This window comes from Hyla sarda, chromosome 1, assembly GCF_029499605.1.
Source record: "Hyla sarda isolate aHylSar1 chromosome 1, aHylSar1.hap1, whole genome shotgun sequence".
Taxonomy (NCBI): domain Eukaryota; kingdom Metazoa; phylum Chordata; class Amphibia; order Anura; family Hylidae; genus Hyla; species Hyla sarda.
In genome coordinates, this window is record NC_079189.1 from 131277849 (window position 1) to 131293164 (window position 15316).

General features: G+C 42.9%; 1 protein-coding gene across 2 annotated transcripts in view; it reads left to right on the plus strand.

Moving 5' to 3' along the window:
• Positions 1-15316, plus strand: part of NAF1 (nuclear assembly factor 1 ribonucleoprotein) — a 128799-nt gene that overhangs the window by 63336 nt on the left and 50147 nt on the right. For both annotated transcript variants that reach the window (XM_056561479.1, XM_056561487.1), the window contains exons 7-8: positions 12863-12914; positions 14401-14506. In XM_056561479.1, the coding sequence (XP_056417454.1) occupies positions 12863-12914; positions 14401-14506 (158 nt within the window). The remainder of the gene's footprint in view (positions 1-12862; positions 12915-14400; positions 14507-15316) is intronic.

A 15316-nucleotide genomic window follows, 5' to 3' on the forward strand; every position in this document is an offset into this window, starting at 1 on the left:
ATGTGCGGAGCTGGAGGCCCGATACGTTGCGGACTCATCCGAGGCTAATAAGGTTGAATGGCTGTGTGCGGGGCGGCAATATATGCTGCACCTCTCAGAGAAGGCCAATAGAAAGCTGTTTTTCACAAAACAATTCTACTTTGAACATGGCAATCAATCTAGTAAGCTGTTAGCACATATAGTCAGGCAGAACTCTTCTGCCCCTGCGATTCTTAAGATAGTGGCCTCGGATGGGTCCGAGCTGTTGGGGGTTGCGGACATTGCGCGTTGCTTTGCCACATACTACTCTAATCTTTATTCTTCACAGGTGCAATATGGTGCTGAGGAGTTAGACACCTACCTGGACGGTATTGACTTTCCGGTACTATCTGATAGTGATCGGATGATGATGGAGGCCCCCCTCTCCTTACTGGAGATTCAGGATGCCATGGGGGACATGACTAAGGGTAAATCTCCGGGCCCTGATGGCCTTCCACTGGAGGTTTACTTGCGGTATTCCGACATGCTCCTTCCTTCCCTGCTTGCAATGTTTGAACGGGCATTTGAGGATGGTATTCTACCTGCCTCTATGTATGAGGCAACCATAGTTGTCCTCCTAAAACCTGATAAAAATCCTGTAGAGTGCGGTTCTTACAGACCCATTTCGCTGCTGAATCTGGATTATAAGGTGCTTACGAAAGTTTTAGCTAACCGATTGAACAAGGTAATCCTATCCATAATTCACCCAGATCAATCCGGCTTTATGCCTGGCAAATCCACATCCGATAACATCCGTAGGGTACAGGCGGCTGTCCAGGTGGGAAACGCTCTGGGGGGAGATTGGGCTTTGGCGTCGCTGGACGCCGCCAAGGCCTTTGATTCCGTGGAATGGGGTTATTTGCAGGCTACCCTTGTTAAATTTGGTTTTGGTCCTAACTTTAGAAAATGGGTGTCCCTCCTGTACAGATGCCCGCAGGCCCAGATCCTGGTGAATGGTGTGTGTTCCTCCCCATTTGCTCTCGGCCGGGGCACACGTCAGGGGTGTCCCTTGTCCCCGCTTCTGTTTGCGGTGGCAGTGGAGCCCCTCGCCCTCCGCATTCGGCAGGATCCTGGCTTCCGAGGTATGTCTACGGGGGGCCGGGAGGAGCGCATAGGCCTCTATGCCGATGATATGGTGTTATTCCTCTCTGACCCTACATTGATGCTTCCTTATGTCATGACACTCATGGACCGATTTGGGTATTTCTCTGGTCTACTCATCAACTGGACTAAGTCTGCAGTGATGCCGCTTCTGTCTAGGGATTGGCCCCCGGTAATGAATGGCCTCCCGGTGGTTTCCTCATTTAAGTATTTGGGGGTGCACATTCACAGAGATCCTTTGCTTGACCTGTCCGCCAACATACTCACTCTACTTCCTTATGTTAAAGCGAAGTTCCGGGTGTGGACCACGCTCCCATTGTCGGTCGCTGGCCGTATCAATCTTATTAAACTCATTGTCTTACCTAAGTGCCTTTTATGCGCTGGAGCATGCCTCAGTGCCTGTACCTAGACACTTCTTTGATTCTCTTCACTCCCTTCTTTCACCATTTATTTGGGGCCCCAATAGACCTAAAATTCGGCTAACCACGTTACAACGCCCCAAGTTGGCGGCGGGAATGTCACTCCCTGATTTTTTATTTATATTATTTGGCCGGTCAACTTCGGTATATCAGGCATTGGATCTCTGGGGATGTGGTGCCGGACTCCGAACAGTCCCTAGCTAGGTCTGTCCCGATAATGACCCTTAGGATGCTGCTAGATAGCCCTGTCCTGGGTGGTAGAGCTTATCTCCAACTTCATAAGCTGGCTATAAAGGTATGGCGCGCTGTTAAGGGGATATATGGATATACTGACATCGCTGAGGATACCCCTCTATGGCATAATCCTCAACTTCCTCAAGTGAGCGATGCTCTGGACCCAGTCTTCTGGCAGAACGCGGGGGTGCTCACCTTGGGGCATGTTTATCGTGACAATGTGCTCTGTTCATTTGATCAGTTGCAATCCAGTCATGCTCTTCCCAGAAACAGTTTTTTTAAATACCTCCAGCTCCGACACGCCCTGAATGCCCAGTTCCCAATGGGGAGCCCATTGATATCAGCGTTTCCCCTCATTGGGGTTCTGAAGTCACAGGGTCCCAGGGGGCTGGTGTCCATCCTGTACACGCACCTTATTCAGGCCAAGAACTCCCGCAATCCAGTACCGGCGGTCCGGCATTGGGAATCCCATATCCCTAATTTGACTAAGGATGTATGGGAGGACATTTTTTCCTCCCACATGTTAGTGTCCCCGGCGGCGAATAATAAATTGATCCAATTGAACATTATACACTATAGTTATATCACTCCTTTAAGGCTCAATAGAATGGGTCGTTCAGACTCCGATGCTTGTCATCGTTGTAGCGCTGCCAGGGCAGACTTTTGGCATTTGATTTGGGCCTGCCCATATATCGCAGCTTTCTGGCATGCAGTGCTCACTTTTTTAGCTACTCTGGCTCAACCTTCCCTATCTCTTGATCCTTTGATCTGCCTTTTTGGTATCTTAGATGAAGAGATATGGACACATCACGTACGTACGTTTTTGCGGGAAACTCTGTTCTTGGCCAGGAAGGCTATTGCTCTTAAATGGATGGACCCCGGCTCTCCTACCCTGACTCAATGGAAGGCTATGGTAAATGCTACATTGCCTTTCTCACACATAGTGTACAAAAATAGGAAGTGCCCGGGTAAATTTTATTCTGTGTGGGGTGGTTGGTGTTCCTCTCCCTTGACTCAATGCTCGTATTCTGTGACCCCCTCTGGGACAGTGTAAGATACATTGATGCTATGCTTGCTATCTGTGGTCTCTACTAACCTTTGTTTCTCTTTCTGTGTACGTTTGTCGATTCTTTTTCTACCTCCTTGGATGCGTGGGTGCCTTTCGAGATTATTTCTCATGGGTTATTTGATGGTACCACTAACTAGTGATAGTATTGGTGCTCCTCGCGGGATGGTATACGATTGCTAATTTTGGCGAATGTTCGCCTTTTTGTTCTATTTTGTTTTCAGTTTACCTACCTCAGTTGGGTAGTGTTTTATGACTTCGATGTTTACCATGTGATGTAACCTGGAGTATCCTGTCGCTTGCATTCTGTAACTTGATGTATGGTCTCATGACCCTTTTCTATGTACTGTAGATATGCTTCATGTTCACTTTAATGGGCCTGTGGTCTAAAGTTATTTACTTTTCAATAAAACAAATTTAAAAAAAAAAAAAAATCTGTAACTTTCTGGAGCCAGTTGATATATAAAAACATTTTTTTTTTTCTGGATAACCCCTTTAAGTTTAGTTTAGAAGAAAGGCAGCTAGGTGTACCCTAATAAATATTATATAACTGTATTATGGGTCACTACAGAGATCTTTTTTTGATTTTCTATACCCAGGACTGAATCTAAAACAAGGGGCCATTCTCTGCACTAAAAGAAAAGAAAGACACTACCCCAACATAGAAAGGGATTGCTTTCGTTAAAATCATGGTTCCCTAAAAGAGTTTAAAAAAAATAACTATAGCTTTATTAGGCCATTTTTTAAGTATCTTGTTTTTAATAGTATTCATAATTATAGTTACTAAATTTGTTATTTTAGGAAATTTTCCCCTGTGATCCCCCCTGTGTCTCATTTGCCCCGTGATTCCCCCTGTGCCTCAAAATCCCCCACCCAGCTTATCTGTGCCTCATCATCCCCCGCCCAGCTTATCTGTGCCTTATCATTGCCCCAACCCCCTTCACGCCTGCTTTTTTTTTTAATTTTACCTCACCCGGCCGCATTCTGGCTGGCTCAGGTTCAGTCTGCGGGTCTTTCAGGGCTACGTAGCCAGTAAAGCTTTGAAAGCATGACGAGTGACAATCCCTGCCGGGTTTTTGCCTATTATTTTAGGTTTAAAAGTGCGTATTATACACCGATAAGTACGGTATCTCTCTTGACAGGCTTCTGGGGATAACTTTCTTGCAAAGAAGGGAAAAAACAAACACTGACTGCATGTTAACATTTTCTACGTACTAAACTGGATGTTCAAATTTAGAATTATTTTTTATTTGTTAGTAAATTAGCCCTGAGGTTTCATTTATTATTTGGCTGCACCTGGAACTGGTGGAAATTGCTCTTTGTCTTGTTGTCTTTACAGTGATTGCACAGAATATTGTTTTTTCTTTTCTCCTGAGATGCAGGAAAAGAGAAAAGCAAGACTTCTAAATCAAGAACCGCTACATGGAACACTAAATTCCCTTTGTATTTCCATTTTACACTTGCTCTTCAACTGTGCCATATAAGAGCCTTGAAAAGTTCCTGGCAGTGTTCACACAACAGATGCCAGGTACAAGAGAAATACCCTATTACAAACTCACTTTAGTAAGCACACAGATGACTTGGGCAACATAGTCCTGCCTGTATAATGTGTACCTAATAAAGGTTCTCTTGGTCTGAAGCAGTTTTCTCTACTTTGCCACGTTCATTGCTTGCAGGTTGTAGAAGATTTCTTATATTTAGGTGAAAACAGTTTAATTCACACAGTACTAAAATATACTATTTACAGTAAACAAATAGTATTGCCTTCCCAGGGTTGTGGAATTCCTATCACCCAACGCCCGGGACATGCAGTTCCGGGCGCCGGGCAGGTGAATTTTTCCGGCCCTTAGTAGGGCCGGACCTTACAAGCGTGGCGGCGCTCAGCAGTCTGTATGGAGCGGGCTCCCGACTTATGCCTGCTCTATACAGACTGCTGAGCGCCGCCGCGCTTGTCAGGTCCGGCCCTGCTTGCCCGAAGCTGAGCTAAGGGCCGTAAAAATTCACCTGCCTGGCGCCCCGAACTGGAAATTCACCTGCCTGGCGCCCGGAACATACTCAGTACCCGGGGGGCGCCGCTAATAGCCAGCATGCTGTGATCGTCGCCAAATTATCTTTTACTATTTCAATTTCATTTCACCAATTTTATATATATATATATATATATATATATAATTTTTTTTTTTCGGAGAATGTTATTGAATAATTAAAAGGTATTATAGTAAGTAGTTATGGCTATTATAGGGCGAGGAGGAAAAAACGAGAGTGTAGAAGCAAAAATTGGTCCGGACAAGTGGATCGTCATGAGGGACAATTAGATTTTGCTCCGTTTTAGTCCCGTGGACAAGCAGTTTTTTATTAAATTTCCACACCCCTGCTTCCTAGCTGTGATCAAGAATCTGATGTCTTCTTTGGTACCTCTGGTAAGCTTAGCCCAAAATGGTTAAAGGGACAGCATTTTATGTGTGTTGGTATTAGGGCTTAAAGGGGTACTCCGCTGCTCGGCGTTCGGAATAACATTTATATATATATATATATATATATATATATATATATATATATATATATATATATTAGAACTTATGTACTACAACATATCTCTAATATTCTGCTATTTACTTTTTGTTTAAAATATTTTATTTTACATTTGAAAACCAGCCTAACGTGATGTCACAACCGAATTTGGACCGATGCCGGCCTGGCAGTCGGTCCTAATTCAGTCAGCCTGCTCTCGCTTCCTGCCGGTCAATCAGACAGGTGGGAGCAAGCGCTGTGAACGCCTGGGCTGAGCTCACTGGCTGCCTGGCCTTGCAGCTGCCTGCGCTCATTGGCTGCCTGCCCCCGGCATGTACAGTCTTGAGGCAGCACAGCACTGAATCTCAGTGCTGCGCTGATGCTCCAGGACTGTACATGTCCTGTACGGGTAAGTGATGTCTTATTTCACTTACCCGTACTTTGTTTTGGTCCCGGGTCTTGGCGGTGAGCACGGTAGGTGGGCGATACTCCTCCTCCCTGGATAACAACACTACACTGTTAAACAGGGAGGAGGAGACCCCAGAGCAGCCTGCTATTGGCGGCTCATCTATGTGTGCTCCTGACGGGAGCTCACCATAGATGAGCTAAGGGCGGAAGTTGGTCCCCCTTGGAAGTTAGCGGAAGTCTGCCTGGTAAGTGAGCACACTACCAGGCAGACAAAAATATATTTCTAAGGGGTTAAAAACATTTTTACAGGCAGGGATGAGGTTAGGGATAGACGGGAAATAGGCAGGGACAGAAACATTTTTTTTGTTACATGGTGGGAGCTACTCTTTAAATATAATAAAAAGCTACTCCTTTCAGCCTCCAAGCTTGGCACCCAGCAGACCCCACAAACTCTCTTAACCCCTTAATGACATAGGGCGTACAGGTACGCCTTGACGTCCTGGTACGCCCTGATGTCCTGGTACTTAAGGACACAGGGCGTACCTGTACGTCTGTGTGAATTTCGGTCCACCCCGTGCAAACCCCGGCGGTCCCAGCGGCAGGATACAGCAGGAGGTGAGGCCTGTTCACCTCCTGCTGTTGCTTAGCAACAACTCTCAGCATGCACAGCCAAAGTGCATGCTGGGGGTTGTAGTTATGCAACAGCTGGAGGCACGTTTTTTTCTATGAAAGTGTGCATCTAGTGGTTGCATAACTACAACTCCCAGCAGCCCTTTGACTGTCAATGCATGCTGATTGTTGCAGTTTTGCAACAGCTGGCGACACATTGGTTGTGAAAAAGAGTTTGTGTCCTAACTCAGTGTTTTGCAACCAGTGCACTTCCAGCTGTTGCAAAAATACAACTCGCATCATGCCATGAGAGACTGTACATGCTGGAAGTTCTAGTTTTGCAACAACTGGAGGCACACTGGTTGCGAAACAATGAGTTAAGTAACAATTTCAGTGTTTCGCAACCAATGTGCCTCCAGCTGTTGCATAACTACAACTCCCAGGATGTATGGTCTGTCAGTGCATGCTGGGAGTTGTAACTTTGCGACAGCTAGAGGTCTCCCCCCCCCCAATGTGAATGTAGAGGGTACATTCACACGGGCGGGTTTACAGCTGTTTTTCTGTTGCAAGTTTGAGATTCGGCAAATTTTCGTCCGCAACTCAAACTCCCAGCGAGAAAGTACACCCCTCACAGAATTTAATAAGGGGTGCAGTGAACATTTACACCCCACAGGTGTCTAACAGATTTTTGGAACAGTGATCTGTGAAAATGAAAATTTTTATTTTTCATTTGCACAGCCCACTGTTCCAAAGAATGGTAAATAGAATAGAATGGAATAGGGCACTTAAGTACTTACCCCGGGTTCTATGGGATTGACAGGGGGAGGAAGCTTCCCCAATCACTGACCTGCGATGCAATCGTAGGTTCCAATGGTTGCCGTGGCAGCAGGAGGCCAGCTGATTTCCTCCTGTCTGCCAAGTACGGCAGCCTTTGAGATCCAGTCATAAGGTTTAAAAGTTTTATCAATAAAGTTTAAAATTCAATAAATGCCACTTTCCTAATAAAGCTCTGTATTACAAAAAAATTAAAAAATCCTGAAAACCTATACATACCGTAACTGATATTGCCACGTTTGTAATGACTTGCGTGCAATAAAACGAAAGTGTTTCATCCCATACATTGAACGCTGTATAAACAAGAATTGTTAATTTTGGTCCAAAATGTTAGAATAAAAAGTGATCAAAAGGTAGTATGTATGGCAGAAATGGTACTAATAAAAAGCTGTTTGAATTGGGTATCACTATAATCGTACTGATCCACAGAATAAAGATAATATAATTTTTACCGCATAGTGAACACCATAAAAGAAAACCCGAAATTTTCACATTTATTTGTCAAAATGTATCAATAAAAATTTACCATTAATATAAAATAGAATATGTAATGAAAAAAAAAGTCTCAGAATTGATACTCGAGTATAAGCAGAGTTTTTCAGCACGATTTTTCGTGCTGAAAACACCCCCCTCGGCTTATACTCTAGTGAACTCTCCGCCCTCAGTGGTCTTCAACCTGTGGACCTCCAGAGGTTTCAAAACTACAACTCCCAGCAAGCCCGGGCAGCCATCGGCTGTCCGGGCTTGCTGGGAGTTGTAGTTTTGAAACCTCTGGAGGTCCGCAGGTTGAAAACCACTGCGGCCTTCGACATCATCCAGCCCCCTCTCACCCCCTTTAGTTCTGTACTCACCTCCGCTCGGCGCTGGTCCGGTGCTGCAGGACTGTCCGGTGGGGAGGTCGCCCAGTGGGATAGTGGTTCCGGGCTGCCATCTTCACCGGGGAGGCCTCTTCTCCGCGCTTCAGGCCCGGCCCCAGAATAGTTACGTTGTCTTGACGACGATGCAGAGGTACGTTCATTACCAATGTCCCTCTGCGTCATCGTCAAGGCAACGCCTCTATTCCTGGCCCGAAGCGCGGAGAAGAGGCCTCCCCGGTGAAGATGGCAGCCCGGAACCACTATCCCACCGGACGACCTCCCCACCGGACAGTCCTGCAGCACCGGAGCAGCGCCGAGCGGAGGTGAGTACAGAACTAAAGGGGGTGAGAGGGGGCTGGATGATGTCGAAGGCCGCAGTGGTCTTCAACCTGCGGACCTCCCAGAGGTTTCAAAACTACAACTCCCAGCAAGCCCGGACAGCCGATGGCTGCCCGGGCTTGATGGGAGTTGTAGTTTTGAAACATCTGGAGGTCCGCAGGTTGAAGACCATGATGATGACATGTGGTGAAGATAAGGGGATGATGAAGGGGGTGTGGGATTATGACAAGGGGATGATGAAGGGGGGGGGGATTATGGCAAGGGGATGATGAAGGGGGTGTGTGGAGTGATGACAGGGGGATGATGAAGGGGGGTGGGATGATGACAAGGGGATGATGAAGGGGGGTGGGGATGATGAAGGGGGGTGTGGGATGATGAAGGGGGGTGTGGGATGATGACAAGGGGATGATGAAGGGGGGATGTGGGATGATGACAAGGGGATGATGAAGGGGGGATGTGGGATGATGACAGGCGGTGATGAAGATGAGGGTGTTAATGACGGGGGTCTGGATGATGACGGGGGGATGATGTATTTCCCACCCTAGGCTTATACTAGAGTCAATAACTTTTCCTGGGATTTTGGGGTGAAATTAGGGGCCTCGGCTTATATTCGGGTCAGCTTATACTCGAGTATATACGGTACCACTTAAAAAGACACATTTATGGGCCTGGTCATAAAGGTAAAAACAGGTGGCATCTTTTCAGGGTTAAAGTTTTTTTTTTCTTTCAAACATGTTTTTTTTTTTTTTTTTTTCTGTACATATAACTTTCTAGCAGTGTCTTCCTTAAATGGGTACTCCTATTGAAAGCTTTTTTTTTTTTTTTTTAAATTAACTGGTGCCAAAGTTAAACAGATTTTTAAATTACTTATTGTACTTATCAGCTGCTGTATACGACAGAGAAAGTTCTTTTCTTTTTGAATTTCTTTCCAGTCTGACCACAGTGCTCTCTGCTGACACCTCTGTCCATGTCAGGAACTGCCCATAGTACATGCAAATTCCCATAGAAAACCTATCCTATCCTGCTCTGGACAGTTCCTCACATAGACAGAGGTGGCAGCAGAGAGCACTGTGGTCAGACAGAAAAAAAAATTCAAAAAGAAAAGAACTTCCTCTGGAGCATACAGCAGCTAAGTACTGGAAGGATTAAGATTTTTTAATAGAAGTAATTTACAAATCTGTTTAACATTCTGGCACCAGTTGATTTAATAAAAAAATTCCACACAGTACCTCTTTGACAGACAGGATTATAGTGAGAGGGGACATTAGTAGAATGATGAGAAATAATCAGATCTTCACAATAGCTGAATCTCAGAGCTCAGCCTTGCCTGCACAATAACCTCTGCACAAGGAATGCCTAGTTACCGTATATACTCGAGTATAAGCAAACCCGAATATAAGCAGAGGCCCCTAATTTCACCCCAAAAACCCAGGAAAAGTTATTGACTCGACTACAAGCCTAGGGTGGGAAATACATCATCGCCACCCCATGTAATCATCCAGACACCCTTCAGTATGTGACCCAAATTAGTAGAAAAAAAAAATATAGATGACATATTAAAATTAAAGGGCAGAATTATTAATCCCACTTAAATGGGCATATCAAAAACTTTTTATATGCTGTACATCTTGACAAATTATTAACCTTTCTAATATACTTCATACAAAAAAAAAATTCTCCTTTTTGAAGAAATCATGGCTTATAAAACCACTAGGGTTCCCCATGCCATCTAGAACTTAATCCTGTAGCATCATTGTCCTAGCTAAAGTACAGTTTGGGACAAAGTCCAAGAAGTGAGGGTGGGACTGTGCTCACTCCTGTCCTATCACACACCTGTCTGAAAACAGAGTTGAGGGGGTTACAGAGCAGCCTCTACAGTTAAAGTCTATTTTTTATACTTTCTTGACAAGTGAGGCATAAATGTCTTAAACACAAATGCAAAAGGCATGTACATTTTTTTTGTTGGTGCAAATTGAGCCAAAGTTCAGGTGAACTGAAAAATGTGTCCCTATATTTATTTCTTTATTTTCTGCTTTTGGCCCCTTTACATATTTCCGGCATCTACTGGCGTTTCCCTTAAGTACGGTAGAAAAAAAGTGCTGGAGGGAAACGGATGATAGAACTGAACCCAAGTATATGAATGGTACAGTTCCCATTCATCCGGTGTCTTGATTTGCTGCATTCCCCTGGCCTGCACAATTATCTGATGCTAAACAACTGATGCACTTTTGTCATGGATATATGGGAACCGAGCCTTAGCTCATTTGAATTAGTATAGATTTGTGACTGCAGACTAAGGGCCTTTTAAATAGAGCCTAATTGGCAGAACATGCCAGTTATTGCCCCATGTAAAAGACAGACTGATCAGCCATTGAATGAGTAACAAGCTTATTTGTCGGCTGCCTGCTGGGATAGTATGGTACTTAAAATACTCAGGTCTTTGGCCGCACATCTCCCAATGTAAGCGGGGATAGGATGCCGACAATGATGTTAGTGAAAGACCGCAAGAAAGATAAACTTTGTAAAGGCTACTTTTAAGGAGCGCCAATCTACTAGATTGATGCATGTATCGGGTAACGATTTGCCTGTTTAAGAGCCTAAACTACAGCACCTGTGAGCGGTCAAAGGAAGTCTTATAGTGTAAGGGCTCGTTCACATTAACGCCACTCCCCGTTAATTCATGCCCATTCTGAAATCTGCAAACTGCATAGATGTCAATGGAATTTTTTTACAGTCCGTTGTCACTCTTTTGCGCTTGTTTGGTATTTAGACGTTGCATAAAATATTTTTCTCTGTCAAAAATAATGGATTAGAGATATATATATATATATATATATATATATATATATATATATATATATATATAATATAATAATCTCTAATATATTAACATTGACGTCTCTGGCAAACAGATGAGCTTGTAATGTTATCAGTTTGCATCTGCTTTGTTCAATCCGTTTTTAATCTATTGGATGCTTACACCTTTTCTGATTTGTTAGTATGGTCCGTTTAGCAGCAGTGACGGGAGAATAGGGGGATGGGAGAGAACAGCCATGTGAAACATAGAAAAAAATGTTTGTCAGAGACTATTCTAATGTTTTTATCAATCAGGGTCTGAGGTGGAGATGTATTAAAACCTGTCCAGGGGAAAAGTTGCTCACTTGCTCATAGTAACAATCAGAGCTTTCTTTCAGTTTTAACAAGGCCTTTGCAGAATGAAAGAAGCAAATGTATTGGTTGCTATGAGCAACTGGGCAACTTTTCCTCTGGACAGGTTTTGATAAATCTCTCCCTCTGAGTGTATTTATAGTTTAGAAATAAATTTACAATGTAGTTAAGCGACAAATATAAAAGTGTTGTTTTGGTTCGGGGAAATGCCTTACCACGCTCCATTTAAGAACTTACATTAATGTGACCTTCACCTACTCAAAGACTTCTTCATTGTTTGCCAATTTCCCCTGCAACAAAATGAAATGTAAAGTTCATGCTATGTGTTTATGAGAAATTGTTAATCTGCTATGGTGCTTTTGTTAGCTCTTATTAATATTCCAATAGCAGTTTTACAATTAATATTATGCTAGATCAGCAGTACGTCCCTAGCTGCAAGCTTATCTGTAGTGAATATCTTTAGTTTAGTGCGGCTTTGGTTCTGAAATTATAAGTCATTGTGCATCACAATATCCCTGCTAATAGGCAATGTGAATGTGTGTGTGTGTGTGTGTGTGTGTGTGTGTGTGTGTGTGTGAATACCTTTGGTAACCGATAACTGTACCTTTTCACATAAGTTACTTATTACTATGGTGAACGGCCAATAAATTGTTTGTTCTCACGTTTAACAGAAAAAATTACTTCTCTTTTAGGTGGGGGGTTACAGCTTGGCTCTTTATTGCTGTTGGCAAACCCCACCACTTTGTCAAACATGTCTCTTCATGTTATGTATGTGATGGAAAACTATGTATAGTAACCTTGAATGAAGCTTAAGGGCCTCCTCTTCACAGACATATTTCATATGGGCAGCTTATGTACTCATTTGAGAACCACACTTTAAAGTAGATAAGAAAAAACAATATCACTGATGAGGCTTTGGTATCATAGTATTGTAAATGTGTCACAAATAAAGTTGTTATACCGTCGCATTGAGTTTGCTGCACCCTGGGGGAGGTTGTGTATAATAATTTTTATCAAAACCACCTCTCCAGCCTTGTCCCATCAACAAGTGGGTGCCTCAAAAATAAGGCTTGGCTCAACAGCTTGAGAAGCATTGGCATGCACTCGTAAAATGGGATTACTTTTATTAGATCTAGAGACTTAAGTATACCAACTCTAACATAGACATTAGACGTTGACTAGTAGTATTTGGACAACCCCTTGACAGCCACCATGATAAAAACAAAACAAAAAAGTATTAAAAGCACTTGTATTACATTTTTGCCTAACTTCTTACTCTTCACGGATTCTTTTTATAGAGAAAAAGGTTCTGATGCTTCTTGGACAAATGATCAAGAGCCACCAGCAGATGTAAGTAGACATTTTAGTAGGATTACTCCTTACCCTACACCTCACGAGGGGTTTGAGTGCAGCAATGGTCATGCAATCACAGTGGATTGTGGATTTCCCTGATTGGACCATACAGATTGGATTTAGTATGACCTTTCTAAAACTATGAGCAAGCACAGTGTCACTTCATACTGTGTATATGGGGCTGATGGAAACATCTAAGTGCTGTATTCAGATGTATTCAGATTTTTAGTGGAACAGCAGTCTGTATCCATGATCGTTGCTCCATTCAAGCTCCTCAATGTGAATGTACAGTATCCCATGTCTATCAGCAGTCCCCCCTTTTTAGTCTCTATCGCAAATTGTCATGTTTTATTTCCTCAACAGAGTTGTTCTTTCTGTTGTTGTCAAGTTGTTTCTTCTCATACATATCTGCTCTTACTGCAAGGCTGTAATGCAAATGGAGCACCATCACATATGTGAACTAGGACTTAGGTGAACCTTTCATCATAGTGACCTCCTAAAAGACGAAAGAGAATATTTATAAGGTGGTCCTACCGTTCACTAGCTATATACTTTTGGTAGCAAGTGTAATCTTTTGTTGGATATTTTGTTGGTACAATATTGTTACACGTTTCAATTTTATTTTCTTAAACTTTTCGGATAATACGTATTATTAGTGTTTCCTCTGCTAAGCTCCAGAGAGGGCAGAGAATAGCTGCTATGATGTCCCTCATACACAACACACAGACAGGTGAGAAGATCGGGGTTCCCTACTTTTGTCTCACACAGAAGTAGCTGCATGGAGGACCTTATAGAGTTATACTTAACCCAGTTCTAGATTCTCAGCTACACTGCTAAGAGTAGAAGCGGCATCTAAAGGAGAGATAAATGAAACCAGTGTGCACCCACTAGTTAGCAGCTGTAGCTAAATGGTCTGCATGCTCTCCAGGGAGTGCAGTGGGATCTCATTTTTTTTGGTCTTTATACGTGCACACTATACTCGTTGTAGTAGCTGTGCAGTGTATTGCTGGTTTGTCCCAAATGAGTACAGCCCCTTCAAACAGCTGGAATCTTATCTTTGGTTCTGGCTATTGCAGCAACAGATGGCTCCCACAATTGTTGACGCAGGCTCCACTCTGGAGCATGCACCATTACAACACTGTACATGTACAACAGCTCCATGTATCGCTGGTGAATGTCACCAGATATTAGAGAGGTTTTGTTTTTGCTGTGTTTTTAAAATTTGGTCTATTTGGTTTATCTAAAGAAGTTCCCTAGTGAATTATAAGATTGTGCACATGATTTATTAAAAATGGAATTGCGAAAAATAAATTCCCATTTTGTCTGTCGGGCAGTTAAACTATCTTGATGTAAAAACTGATAGCCATAAGTGGCATAAATGCTGTGAAAAGAGTGTATATGTCATATTCACTAAGTAGAAACAGAATAAGGGTTTTGCCTGGAGATTTATGTTTAAGATTATTTGCATTTTATTATTTAAAAGGCAATAGAGTACAGTGATGATGAGAAGGAGCGAGAAGCAAAACAGAAGAAAAAAGCACAGAACCCAGGAAAAAAGAAGCAAAAATTTGATCAGCAAAATCAGCCAAGTAAGTAGCTAAATGCTTTTCTGCATGTTACATTGAAACGATAGGATGTACTTGAGGTGGCATGTGGTAGAGGTTATGCATTTACCGAGTTGGTTTCCATCTGCTTCACATCTGGTTTCTGAGACAGTATATGGCTATTAACCCTTTAGATCACCGCTGTCAAAGCTGACAGCGGCATCTAAAGGAAGCTGTAAACACTCCCTGTTGGTCCAGTGGGGTGGATCGCGGTAGGGGCGATCCACTGCTGAGGTAGCTGGGACGGCTTACCTCATGTCCTGTGGCTGCTGCCGCTCTGACAATGAGAAAGACTGGCAGGACCAGACTTTATCAATTGAGCGCAGAGCACACAGAACAGTGTGGTTCTATGGAACCACATTGATCTGTATGAGGAATCTAGTGATTCCTCCTAAAATTCCCCTAATGGGACTAAGTGTAAATAAATAAATAAAAGTTTAGTAAGTTATAAAAAAAAACACACATTAACCCCTTCCTTATTAAAAGTTTGAAACACCCCCCTTTTCCCAAATTTCATATAAAAAAATATAAAAACATACTAAAAATAAACATGTGGTATCGCTGCGTGCGTAAATGTCCGAACTATAAAAATATAACACTAATTAAACCGCACGGTCAGTGGCGTATACTTACAAAATTTTTGACTATGGTATTTTTTTATTTTTTTTTGCTCACTTTGTATACTCTAAAAAAAAAAAAAAAAAGTATAAAAACAGAGCAAAAAATTTGCCCTCGTACCGCCCCGTATATGGAAAAAGAAAAAGAAATTATAGGGGCAGAAGAGGACATTTTAAA